General features: G+C 37.7%; 1 protein-coding gene across 1 annotated transcript in view; it reads left to right on the plus strand.

The window, feature by feature from the left end:
• Nucleotides 1–13,321, plus strand: part of SV2C (synaptic vesicle glycoprotein 2C) — a 103,376-nt gene that overhangs the window by 49,689 nt on the left and 40,366 nt on the right. Inside the window, exons 3-4 of the mRNA XM_079330246.1 lie at nt 30–210; nt 11,380–11,531. Of these exons, the coding sequence (XP_079186372.1) occupies nt 30–210; nt 11,380–11,531 (333 nt within the window). The remainder of the gene's footprint in view (nt 1–29; nt 211–11,379; nt 11,532–13,321) is intronic.

Consider the following 13,321-nt stretch of genomic DNA (forward strand, 5'->3'; position numbering starts at 1 on the left):
TCTCTTTTTTGTATTTTTGTGTATTACAGGTAGCATAGTGTACCTTGGGATGATGGTGGGGGCATTCTTCTGGGGAGGCTTGGCAGACAAGGTGGGAAGGAGACAATCACTCCTGATATGCATGTCTGTCAATGGATTCTTTGCCTTCCTTTCATCCTTTGTCCAGGGCTATGGCTTCTTCCTCTTCTGTCGCTTGTTTTCTGGATTTGGGTAAGCTCCCCTGGTTTTGTTCATTTTCACAATTCTGTGTGTTAATAAAACCTTTCTGTTTGCAAAAGAACATTATTTAGTGTAGAAATACTGTCTATGTCAGCAGTGAGGGAATTAAGAAAGGTAGCTACTACACTCCTAAATAACAGCCTGAAGGGAAAGAATAATTCTGGTGGAAAGATACAGACTGAAAACTGTGAGATTGAATTTGTCCTTATATAGCAAAGGATTTGTTTTGTGAACTTGATCAACTTGCTTCACTCTTTCATGCCTCAGCTTCTTCATGTTCTGTATGTTGTTCAATCAGCAAAATAAAACTCTCCTCACAGGTGTACTAAAATTTTTGTTAATATTTGTAAAATTTTAATGTTTTTGTGTGCACAATGCTTTATAATACCATTGCATCAAGATAGTAAAATTTAAAACAGGGTCCTAAACTGTGCCAAATGTTATTGTTCTCTCTGGAAGAATGGTATTTATGGACCTGTGTTTTCTTTACTTTTCATTTAAATAACTTCTCAATGATTAAATTTATAAACCTAAACTTTAATGAGCAGAGATGGACATACATAAGTAAATTACTATGACAAAGCCCCTACCTTTACTGCACCCTTGGATAAACAAGAGGTCTGTTCTGCAGACTGCTTAGTTTAGCACTTCTGGTCATTGCTTGATTAAGACTCCTAATTACAGTTCCAATTCAGACCACTATCAGTCTTAATATGCTGAATAGATGGGATCTGGTGAGAGCACAGCAGCTGTGTTGTAAAGCCATGCACATGGACTCCACTGCTTTTATGATTTGTTGTCCTTATTGTACATAGCCATGGTTCAGCAATGCAATTGTGTGATATTTCTGTTTTGAGAAATCCTTTGAACTGGCCTGAAGGAGGCTAGGGCTCGACATGAATACCAAAAATGAAATTACCATAGTACTCATTAGTTTTAAACTGATTTAGGAAGAGGAATGGAAGGACAAGAAGAGAGAGAAAAAGGTGAGAAATCCTCTAGCTAGAAGAGTTCCCTTAATCTGTCACCAGATTGTCAGATATGACTTTATAAGACAACAATGGGAAATCACAATATTCTAATTAGTAAAAATGCCAAATCCCATAGAAAAACAAAATTTAAAAAATCCTGCATCATAAATTACCATCAGTTCCAGGAGATATGTCTTCTCACTCCATGACAAAACAATATACTTCATGACACTTTTATTCTTCTGGCAAAGTTGAGAAGCTTGTTGTATTTCTGCTTAGCCTTGCCAATTCCCTGGGGCAGGTCTGGACCCTTAAGCTACAAAGGTTTGTTTTTTGGCAGACAGGTTTGACTTTAACCTAAATTATCCCTTTGGAATATACTGCAAAATATGTATTTATTATGCCTCATAAGAAACTTACCTGCACCATTTCTTCCTCACTGTCCAGGAGCTATTGCAGTAAGACTCAGTGCCTGTAGCTTTCCCTGTGATACATGCACGTGCTTGATTGGGAACCATGTTCTCTTGTGATTAATGGTCCTTGAAGGAGCAGGCCCTTCCTATTGGTATCCTGTACCTTCCCCACTCTTTTCAAAGTCCTCTACCTCATCTTTGAGAGTTACATGGATAGATCAATAGATAATTTGTCACCATGTACAGTATTTTAAATGGACAAAACAAACCCCAAACCAATCAAACAACAAAAAAGACTGCATAAACTGCAGTCATTCCTCACAGCAATTGCTGCAGAGAGAGGTTAATAGCTGGCTCATATTTGCTGTTGTCTCCAAATATTGATTTTCCCCCTAAATAATTCCCTTCAGATGCTATCAGGGCATATCAGTGTGAAAGCCATGAGGTTTCTATAAAATAATCTGTTTTTCAGACCCTCAAGATGAGGAAAAACTCATCTTGATGGGTGTTTCCCCTTTTCTGGTCAATGGGCATGTCACCAAATTGTGACAATTTCTCAGATATTGAGGATAGTGGCTTAGAAACTTTGTGTTCCAATTCCATCAGGACCCACTGGTGTATCATACCAGGTCCCATCAGTGTTTGCACCTGCAGGCTACTTAGATACTCTCAAACCTGATCATCTTCTTAAGAAGTGCCATGGTCTAGTTGAGGTGTTAGAGCATAGATTGGACTAGATGATCTTGGAGGTCTCTTCCAATTTATTTATTCTGTGATAGATAGAACCAGTATTTGATAAAAGATTCTATTTTTTAAAAAACTACAATAAAATACATTCTTCTCATACTCGCTTGTGAAAATGTGTTTATAGAAGTGAAATGTTTAGGGAAAAAAATACCCCTTCAAATACTTTTTTCCCCCATTTTTAATCTGAAAAAAACCCTAAGACTAGTAAAATTTTTGCAGCCAGAAAAAGAGATTTTGAATACAAACCAGTATAAATAATATCAAGATACTGCTTCATAAAGAGTATTGAGACATAAAAAATTCTGAAATGTAAACTTAAGCTAGACAAAAGAATGAAGAAATGTTGGAAAACCTGCAAAATCATTTCCTTTTCCAGAAAATAATATTAGAACTGTGATTCTTCCATTGATCAGTTGAAAATCAAAACCCAAATGGAAATGGAATCCAAAAGCCTGATAAAGGTCTAGGAGGTCTTTAGACATGATTTCTTACAGAGTGAAAAGATCTAGAAAAGAAACTGAGTTGTATTCATCATTAGCCATTGGGGGAAGGTGCAAATATTTATCACCAAAAAGCACCTTGTTGTATCTGTCTGAAAATGTCAGAGGAATACAGATACAGAGCATGACTCACAACATAGTTGTTAACTTGAATGAAACTAGACCTGCTGTCTGTTCAACACTACCACTGTGAAATATTATTCTCAGATACATAATTTCACCCAATTTCTAAGAAACATTAATCTAAGCTATTAGTTTAATATATTTTAATACTTATAATTTTAGGTGCATTTTTTTAAAAAGTGCAACAGCTATATTTAGAATAAAGTAATTAAAACTGCAGTACAAATTTGTCTTTTCCCAGTAAATTTCATTTTGGTTGCTTTGAGATATGCAGAGATTATACAGTCTGGTGGGGGGGGGGGGTGAACATCATTCTTATCCAGCCCAAACATTACTTCTAAAAGAAATAAAATAGAAGTGTTCATACAGCGAAAACTAGCTAAAATAAATATCCTGAGGTAAACTAAAATTTAGAAATTTTTCAGACAACTTCATATATTTACTCCTGGTAGAAAATTATTCTTCTGGGCAAAATAAAAAATGCCAAATGAATGAGACCTATTTTAAAAGCTTGCAGTGTTTTCAGATTGCAAAGATTTCTTTCAATTTGCCAGAATTGACAATTTGGTCAAATTTCTTCTCCAGTCCCACAGAAATATTAGGAAATACAGGTTAGATGTTGTTAACTGATGTAACTAAACCTGTTAAGAAGTTTTTCCCCCTACCTGGTTATCCCTTTTGAGTAAAAGCCTTTCTCAAGATGTATTAACATAACATTCCTTTTCCAGACTGCTTTAGACTCTACTTCATTAAATCTGAGGTTTACCTTCATCCTTCCTTTGACAATCTCTAAACCTTCATGCAGTACTCCTTCTAATTATTCAGATCTACCACAGAGTGCTGGTATCACTACGGTAGAACAAAACTCGTAATTCAGATATTTTCTCAGATTCTTCACATTCTCATGGGGAATCAAAAGTTAGAAAAATTCCAAAACCATTAATGGAGTTTCTCACAACTTGAGGTTTTGAGCGATTGCCTAAGTCTCCACATGCTGACTTTCACCAGCAGTTTTGTATATTATGTCTAGAGGCAACAAGCACTTAGAGTTGTATATCCACCCCTTAGAGACTATGACATGAAGGGTATGCAAGCAGTCTACACACATAACAACCACAAAAATCTTCCAAGAAATGTAGACCATGTGGAAACAGGACAAGTTGGCCTACACAAGCCTACACACTTCAGAAACTTCATATCTAGACCAATATTCAGCTTTCATCATTTTATGTCATCAGTATTTAGTATCATGTTGTATTTGTCTTTTACATCTTCATTTTCACTGGTTCCACTTCCTTTTCACAAAGCAGCTTGTATTCTCTCACTCTCAAAAGGTTGTAATCTTCTGCCTCTGATTCCTCTCCAGCATTTAGCTGTGTCCTACCCAGGGCTATCAGTGTTTTTACACTGTGAGCTAATGAATAGCTCTGCATGTGACTGGCTTCAAAGCTAATAGGCTGTGCCAAAAGGGATATATGCTTCTCAGTGCAGCCAAGTAAATAGCTGGCATGGTCGGAGCTTCACAAATAGCTTTGATTCACTCCTTACAGCTTCAGATGTGAGTAAAGGTTGATGACTCTAAAACTCAGAGAGGGTCTTCCCTAAGTGGTTTCCCTAAACCTTCCCTTCCCTAAGAGAAGACACAATTCTTATGAGGAAAGGAAGATTATAAAAAAGGGAGAAAAAGACTAGACAAGGATAAATAGAGAGAGCTTGTGTGACAGAAAAAAAGATCAAAATAAAAATTAGAGAATCACAGAATTATTTAGATTGGAAAGGATCTTCAAAATAATTGAGGTCAACCCTTCTACTGCCAAGTCCACCACTAAGCCTCATTCCTTAACACGTCATCTACACATACTTTAAAACTCTCCAGGAATGGACATTCCACACTTCCCTGAGCAGCCTGTTACAATGTTTTGCAAACCTTTCCACGAAGAGACATATTCTAGTATCAAAATTACCTCCCTGTAGTCATCAAAATTACCTTCGGCCCCTGTAGAGGGGCCAAAAACTAAACACAGGATTTGAGGGGGACAATCCCTGCCCTGCTCCTGCTGCCCACACTATTGCTGATCCAGCCAGGATGCCATTGGCCTTCTTGGCCCCTGGGCACACCCTGGCTCATGTTCAGCTGCTGCCACCAGCACCCCCAGGACCTTTCCAGCCCCAGCCTGTGGCACTGCCTGGGGTTGTTGTGACTCAAGGGCAGGACCCAGCACTGGCCCTTGTTGAGCCTCACACCACTGGCCTCAGCCATGATCCAGCCTGCCCAGATCCCTCCAGCAGATCAATAACCCACACAGCTTGGTGCCACCTGTGAACTGACTGAGGATGCACTCAACCCCTTGTCCAGGTCATCAATGAGGGCATTAAACAGGAATGGCACCAGTACTGAGCTCAAGGGAACAGCCCTGGTGGCCAGCCCCCACCTGGATGTAACTCCAGTCACTGCTGCTTTCTGGCCTGGCCATCTGATGGATTTTTAAGCAACTGTCCAAGTCATTGGCTGCTGGTTTCTCCAGGATAGTGCTTTGGAAGATGGTGTCAAAGGCTTTACTAAAGTCCAGCTGGGCAACATCCAGCATCTTTCCCTCATCCACCAAGTGGGTGGCCCTAAAATAGGAGATCAAGCAGGACCTGCTTTTCACAAACAGAACCATGATAGCTGGGCCTGATCCCCTGGTTCTCCTAGATGTGCCATGTGTTGATGCAGGCTGATTTGCTCCATGATATTCCTGGACACCCATAAGTCCTGCAGTTTCCCACATCCTCCTTCTGACCATCTGTGTAGATGGGCATCATGTATCCCAACCCCCAGACAACTGACACACCCCCAGTTAGCCAGGACTGCTGGTAAATTATGGAAAGTGGTCAGTGAGCTCTTCCACCAGCTCCCCTAGGACCCTTGGGTGGATCCTATCCAGGCCCACACAGATGAGCATGTCTAAGTGCTGCAGTGGTCACCAAACATCTCCCTTTGGATTATGTGGGCTTCATTCTGCTTCTTCCTCTGTCCTACAGATCAGGAGTTTAGGTACCCTGAGAACAGCTGGTCTGACTATTAAAAATTAAAACAAAGAAGACCCCAATCTTTTGTTCACCCTTTGTGACTGTGTTTCCCCCTTCCTGTAGAAAAGGCTGGGTATTTTCCTTAGCCCACCTTTGTTGTTAATATATTTATTGAAACCCTTTTCTTTTTTTTTGTCTTTTACAATAGTAGATAAATCAAGTTCCAGATGGGCTTTGACTATTCTGATCTTCTCCATGCATGACCTCATGAAATCCCTTTACTCTTCCTGAGCAGTGTGCCTAGTCTTTCATAGATCATGAACTCTCTTGGTTTTCTCTGGAGTTTGGCTCCCTGTTCAGTCCAGCTGGTCTTCCCTGCTGGACTAACTTTCAGCACATGGTGACAGCCTGGACCTGCACTTCTAGGATTTCTTTCCTGAAGAATGTCCAGTGTTTCCTGGGCTCATTTGCTCACCACAACTGTCTCCCAAGAGGCTTTCTCAACCAGGCTTCTAAACAGGCCTAAGTCTGTCCTCCACAAGTTCAAGGGACATGTTCTCCTTGACTTACTTCTTGCATGTTCTCCCTTACTTCTCCAACAATGAAAAGCCCTGCCATTTTGTGATCACAGTGGCCCAGAGAGCCTCCAGCCATCCTATCACATCACCCACCAGACCTTCTCTGTTCACAAATAACAGTTCCAGTAGGGTGCCCTCCCTTGTTGACATCCTGACCAGCTGTGTTAGGGCATTATCATCCACACAACCCAGGAACCTCCTGGACTGATTCCTCTCCACTCTGTTGCTTTTCCAGCAGGCATCTGGTAGGTTAAAATCCCCCGAAAGAACAATGGCCAGTGGTTGTGAGAGCTCTTCCAGCTGCTTCTAGACTATTTCACCTGCCTTTTCTTCCTGATTTGATGGTCTGTAGCACACACTGACCATAGTATTTGTCTTTCGAGTAAAAACTTGAAAAGAGGAATGAAAAAAAAGAAGAAAATCTACAATAGAAAGAATTAATTGGCAGTGATTTTGTGATTATCAATATTACCACATGTGAAAGCAATTTATCTGACACATCAGCAAATTATTTGCTATTATATACTTGAATGTAAATTAAACTTGATTTTTTAAAATAGTGTTGGGTAAATATGGGGAATTAATTATTTTTGTCAATTCGTCTTCCATCAGAACTGACTGCTGTAGAGTTTAGTAAATTATCATGTGCATCTTTTTTACAAGGACTCTCTTTCTATTAATAACACATCAGCCACTTATATACCTGCAAGAAAACTTTCTTATTATTAGTAGTCAAAAGAAACACTAGTATTTAAAAATGAGTACAATGATCAGCAAAGCTTAGTCTTTAGTGTGATGCAATTTTCTAGGGCTTTATCCAGCAGTTCTCAAGGAAAAGGTTGATCTGTTTGCTCACCTTTAGATACTTTGCCAGTCTAATGGCAGTTCTGAAAGGAAAACAACCGAGATATTTTTCAATGAGACTTGTGGTACTGGCATATAAAACAGTTGAGAAGAAATTTTATGTGCAATTTAATTGGAAGGACAAGGAGTGATGGGCTGTTTCTAAATCTCTGAATCTGTGTTTTAAGCTCTATCACTTTTTAACAAATAGCAAACAGCAAGGTGACGACTTGCAAATGCTGGCTCACGCAGATACTATCTATTTTTAGTCTGGATGTTGTTCAAGTTTGAAAGAGAAGACAAGGTATTTCAGAAGAGCACCATCCCACCTTGTATATTTAGTATTCTGTAAGGGCTTTTTGTCCTAATTATCTCTATTCCTTGTATGCTGTTGCATTTCAAGCCCCTTTGGCTAGTGAATCTGCAAATAAACAATAGCTTCTATCTGAAGCCAGAGGTTTCTGAATGCCTCACAGACGTGTTTTCATCCCAGCTGTCACACTGTGCTGTTGCCAAAATCTGTTGTGACAAATCACAGCTCTGAAGGTAGATTAGCAGACATTTATCATCTTTGTTTGTAACAAGGAAAATGCAAATGTGTCTTAGCTTATTGTTTGTTTCTCTGAATCCCACTCTCCTAATATTCGTCACTTAAATCTCCTTTTTGTTTCACCTTTCTAGAAATTTCACAGAACAAACATGAACTGAGAGTGTACATCGATACATAAATATGCATTGCCTCTTGCTCTGCCTACTTCTGATGGGCTTTATTACATAAAATGAAGAATGACTGAAAAGATCATTATTTATCATTCTTTTGATTGATATTTATGCTGTTGTCTCACATATAAACAATATATGAAATAGCAAAAGGTTCCTGCTGTTTCTTCAGTGTTGTTCTTGCATGTATCCCCACATATTTATTAAAAAAAAAAGCAAGATTGAAGGCATACATACTTTCATTTCACTTGAAAATTCTGATCCTTATTGAGTGAGAGCATTTATTTTTGGCCATTGATCTTGGGCCAAGCTCAATGAAGTTTTGCCTCCTGTTGGTATTAGATTGTTCCTCATTACAGAATGTGTTATTCAGGAGACAGATATCACTCATGATCATCATCCCAGAGGCTTAGACCAGTGAGTTTTTTAATATTTTAAAAGATGTTCAGACTCCACACAATTTATCTGTGAAGATACAAAAAAAATACTTAGTTTATGTGCATACTGACAAGATACGTACTTTTGGTGATCCCTAAGGAAGTAGTACATGGATTTTTCTCTGTTATCTGTGGGTAACATGTTTATGTCCACTAGTTTGGTTAGGATAACTGAAGAAATAACAGAAATGAATAACAGATGAGATAAAAAATTCACCATGTTTGAATAATTTCTGTACAGGAAAGTTAAACTCCTTCCCATTTTTAGGATTAATATTCTTCTCAGGTCAACATAGTTTTCATGGGCTTTTCATCTGCAGGCAGACATATCAAGAGAAGAATATAGTTTCATTTATAAAACAATTTTCTATAAGTGACGATGAGCCATATAATTTATAAGCACAGTAACAGCAAACAGCCCACTGTATGATACCAATTAATTGCCAGCAGACTTGACATTCTATCCTGAGGAAGAATAGCATTTGTATTTCCCTTAAAACAAAAGATAAAGTCTTCTTATTGGGAAATTAGTAACAGCTCTGCTTTTAACCTTACTTGAAATTCACTCCTGTGCAGGCCACCACACATTTCACAAAATGTTGGTGGGCAACAAAGAGGCAGCTGCTTTCAAACTTACAACACAAAAATGTTGAGAATCAAATTCTGTTCCTTCCATATAAGTATGGAGGAGCTCACTGGGAGGAACTGAATTATTAAGGGTTTATGCAACCACAAGTGACGATAGGATCCATCCTCAGTTTTGTTTTTAAAATGGTAAAAATTATATTCTTCCTTGCAGCTGTTGGGTGATTTGGTGATGGGTTTTTTAAATAAGAGCTATTGAGAAATTAATTCATAAATAGCAGTTGCAGCTGAAGGATCTGAAAAATCCTCACAAGAGAGTGATGGAAGAAGTTTATGATGGAAGTGATGGAAGATTGGAGATACTCTGATCTTCTCTTGCCCAAGTCTTTGAGAGGTACTTTGTCCTTCTGCTAGTAGTGTTCAGTATACCAGATACCATATTAGTTCTGTAATAGAAAATGACTGTTGTACCAAGTATAAGTTAAATTTTCTGTAAGTCAGTGAAACAGCAGGGTTCCCCCATCACAGGAAAATTAGTTGTGGTTCTATTCTTAGCCACGCCACCTCAATTTTTTCTCTGCCCAGGCTTCCAGGGGAAGCTCCAAGGACACTGTCTCTTGTGTTTCCATCCATGAGAATAAATGGGATACAGCCCTTGCTACTTGTGTATATAACCAGAATTCCTAGAAGTATAAATGTTTATGTCACCAGCAGAGCCTTTAACAGCTACCAGGTTCAGCTATGCAAAGCTAAATATTCACCAGCAGTATTTCAGAGAAGACAAGGCTTCAGGATGTCCTAACTGGATCCTCCAGTACCTGAAGGGATCCTGTAAAAATAATTGAGGGAGACTTTTTACTAGCATTTAATGATAGAACAGGGGAATGGCTTCAAACTGAAAGAGGACAGGTTTAGGCTAGATATTAAGCTCTGTTCTGTGAAGGTAGTGAGGCACTGTAACAGGAATGCCATGCCATCCATGGCAGTGTTCAAGGCCATGTTGGATGGAGCTATGATAAATATGGTCTAGTGAAGGTGTCCCTGCTCAAATGAAGGGATTGGAATCAGGTGATCTTCAGGTCTCTTCCAACATAAAGCATTCTTTGATTCTGCGAAGAGCTGTATAAAGGAAAAGAGAAAACAGAAGTCTCCTATACTAGTGTAACAGCTCAATCCAGCACTTCATCACAGTACATGAAGATATATTAAAATAAACTTATGTATGGCTACAGCACTGAATTTTCTTAGTGGTGAAATACCATTTCTGTATTCATGTTTCTCTTATTAATACCTGTTTAAAACTATTCTGGGCTATGCTGTTTACTTCCAGTTTGGAAACTCCTAGATGACATTACAAATATGCATTTATCTTTAAAATTCATTCAAAAATTCAGACCATGCCATATATTGCTTCAGAGTAGGTAATCTGATGGTATTTTCTTCTTTGGAAAAAATTAAATCCATGAGCACTTGTCTTGTTGTAGAATATTAGACAGATTGCTTACATAGTGAGCAGGTAAAGGCAGTAAAAGATGATTTGGAAACCAAATACCAAATGTGATATGTGTTTTGGGTTACTTCAATTTTTGGAGAACCAAGTTGAATCTTCTTTTTAGTTTTTTTTCCGACTGACCTTCAGATAATGTTTATTTTACCATGAGAGAAAAGGAATATTACATTAATGCATATGCTTTTCATTAAAAATTAAGTTAAAAGCCAGCATGGTGTTAGCTATTCACACAGTGCAACTGAGTATGTATTCAATATGTTTTGAACTGTGTGTAAAAAAAACCGTTGACACTTCTTGGTTGCCTAAATCATGGGAGGTAAGACTTAGAGAAATACCTATTATTCTTTGTGAAAATGATTAATATTTTTCCATTAGAAGCAATGTACTTTGACACTTGTCAGTAGACTGCTATTTCGTAATGGTGAAAGTCAAGACTTTGTGCTGGTTTCTGTTTCAGTGACTGACACATCGATAATTCCCCTGAAACATTGGATTAAATAAATAGTACATAGAATTTTCAGGGAAATATTTAACAAAAATTGCATCCAGACTAATGGAAGTTTTCTCTAGAATTCCCCAATACATTGTGCAATTTGAGAAAAAACACTTGCCAGAGAAGTTGCTTGTGTTTTATGTTTTTGATGACTGCTGCTACGGACTTGTTCAAACTTTTTCCAGCTGCTACTCTCTTGCTTAATCCATGATCTGTATCTCCTTTTAGGATTGGTGGAGCTATGCCAACAGTCTTCTCCTATTTTTCGGAAGTGCTTGCTCGGGAGAAACGAGGTGAACACCTGAGCTGGCTCTGTATGTTTTGGATGATTGGTGGCATCTATGCTTCTGCAATGGCTTGGGCAATAATTCCCCATTATGGTAAGAAAAGCCATAGAAGAAAAATAATCTCCTTGTGATTTGGAGGTCTTCTAGTATGAAAGTAAAGATCTTGAAGTATAGCTTAAAGAAAGGTCTTCATGTCTGTTCACACACTACTGACCCAACTGATAAAAAAAATTGATTCCTTTCAGAGGATATGGTGGGAATAACTTGTACATCAAGTAAGAAATAATTTATTACAAGATGCAAAACTTCACCAATATCCATATTTAGTCAGATTCTTTAAATTGATGAAAACCTCTACACATGAAAATGTAAATTTTTTTGTTGCTAAATCTGGAGAAAATTGATGTTGTGAAGATTTGCATCAGAGACATTTTAAATTGCTGGAATATCAAATTGGCAGTCCTTTTGACACAGGAAAGATTGTAAATTAACATTCTTGAGAAGGAAAGTAGGAACTTTCCTAAAGTTTGCAGTGCTGAAATCTGAAATTAGTCTGAAAATAAAGCTGTAATGAAGGTTTCTTAGTGATATTTTTAGTGGTGTGAAAACAAATTAATAGAATACAGTACATTTAAATGCTGAGGGCAATGGCTGCAGTTATACTCACGTGAAATACAAGCTGCTTTGTCAAAGGGCTCTTTAATTGCCCTGGCGTAGTTAAATAGAATATGGAGGTACAGATTCAATTCTTTGTCTCCTGGTCTTGCCTTTTAGAAGAGTCAAGTGCTCACAGGTCCCCAGTGTTGCTGAGACTGCTCAGGCATTCTTAAAAAATCAGCTTCTCAAGCAGTTCTCTCTGGCAGGCCTCGAGTGAAATAAAGCTGCACTGTGAGTTAGATGGCATCCAAAGCAGCTTTCTTTAGCCAAGCAGTGAGGTTTTTCAAAGCTATGTTGTGAAGGTTTCCCAAAGTGATGGGAACATTTAGCAAGTGATAATGTCCAGAAATAAATTATAATAATGCAGACTAATCAAATACCAAGACTGTTGCATAAAAATTAATTTTAGGGTTCAGTAAACTCAACCTGAATCTATATCTTCAACCTTGCCTTTTGACTTTGAATTGCTGGAAACAAAGAGAGGAGTTTGTGCTGATGAGGCACAATATGGATCTTTTTTTTCCAAGTAATAAATTGCTACTGGATGCCAAGTACTTTTTGCTTTCCTATTTTATTTTTTTTATCTTTCAGTGGAAAATGCAAATGTTATGACAGATGTATACATAGGTTGTCTAATTTCATGTAGATTTTATAAATAACTTTATATCCTTTACTGAGGTGCTTTTAGGACATAACATGGCAGTATTTTAATACAATACACGCATACTAAAGCTGTGTCCCTACAGGGAAAACATTTCTTCTTTCTTTAGCAGTGGAAGAATACCAGCAACAAAAAGGAGTGCTGCACTAATTTTTTTGTTGTTATTCTTGTTGTTGCTTTTTCCACATGCAAAAATATTTAATAACATAATACAAAAGAAAGAAAAAAACAATTTTAATACATAATATGCTTTAGTGCTAGACATACAAATCACTACTTGCAGTTTGTTAAGGTAAGTTATAATGATCAAAACAAGGAAAAAAAGTCAAGCTATAAACAGATTCCTTTTTCACAGTAAAAGAAGTAAGTTCATATATCATTTTGGCAAAATTAAACAGAACATATTTATGTGTTTTGATGAGGTCTTAAAACTGCTTTTACTTTTAAATCAGACTTTTTTGTTATGTTTGAAATGTAAAACCTAGTCTAAGTTCCTACTACTAATGTGAAATCTCTCCAGGTCAAGCAAACTATTTTATAGCCATAATGTTGTGCTGAGTTGTCA

This window comes from Erithacus rubecula (assembly GCF_903797595.1).
Source record: "Erithacus rubecula genome assembly, chromosome: Z".
Classification (NCBI taxonomy): Eukaryota; Metazoa; Chordata; class Aves; order Passeriformes; family Muscicapidae; genus Erithacus; species Erithacus rubecula.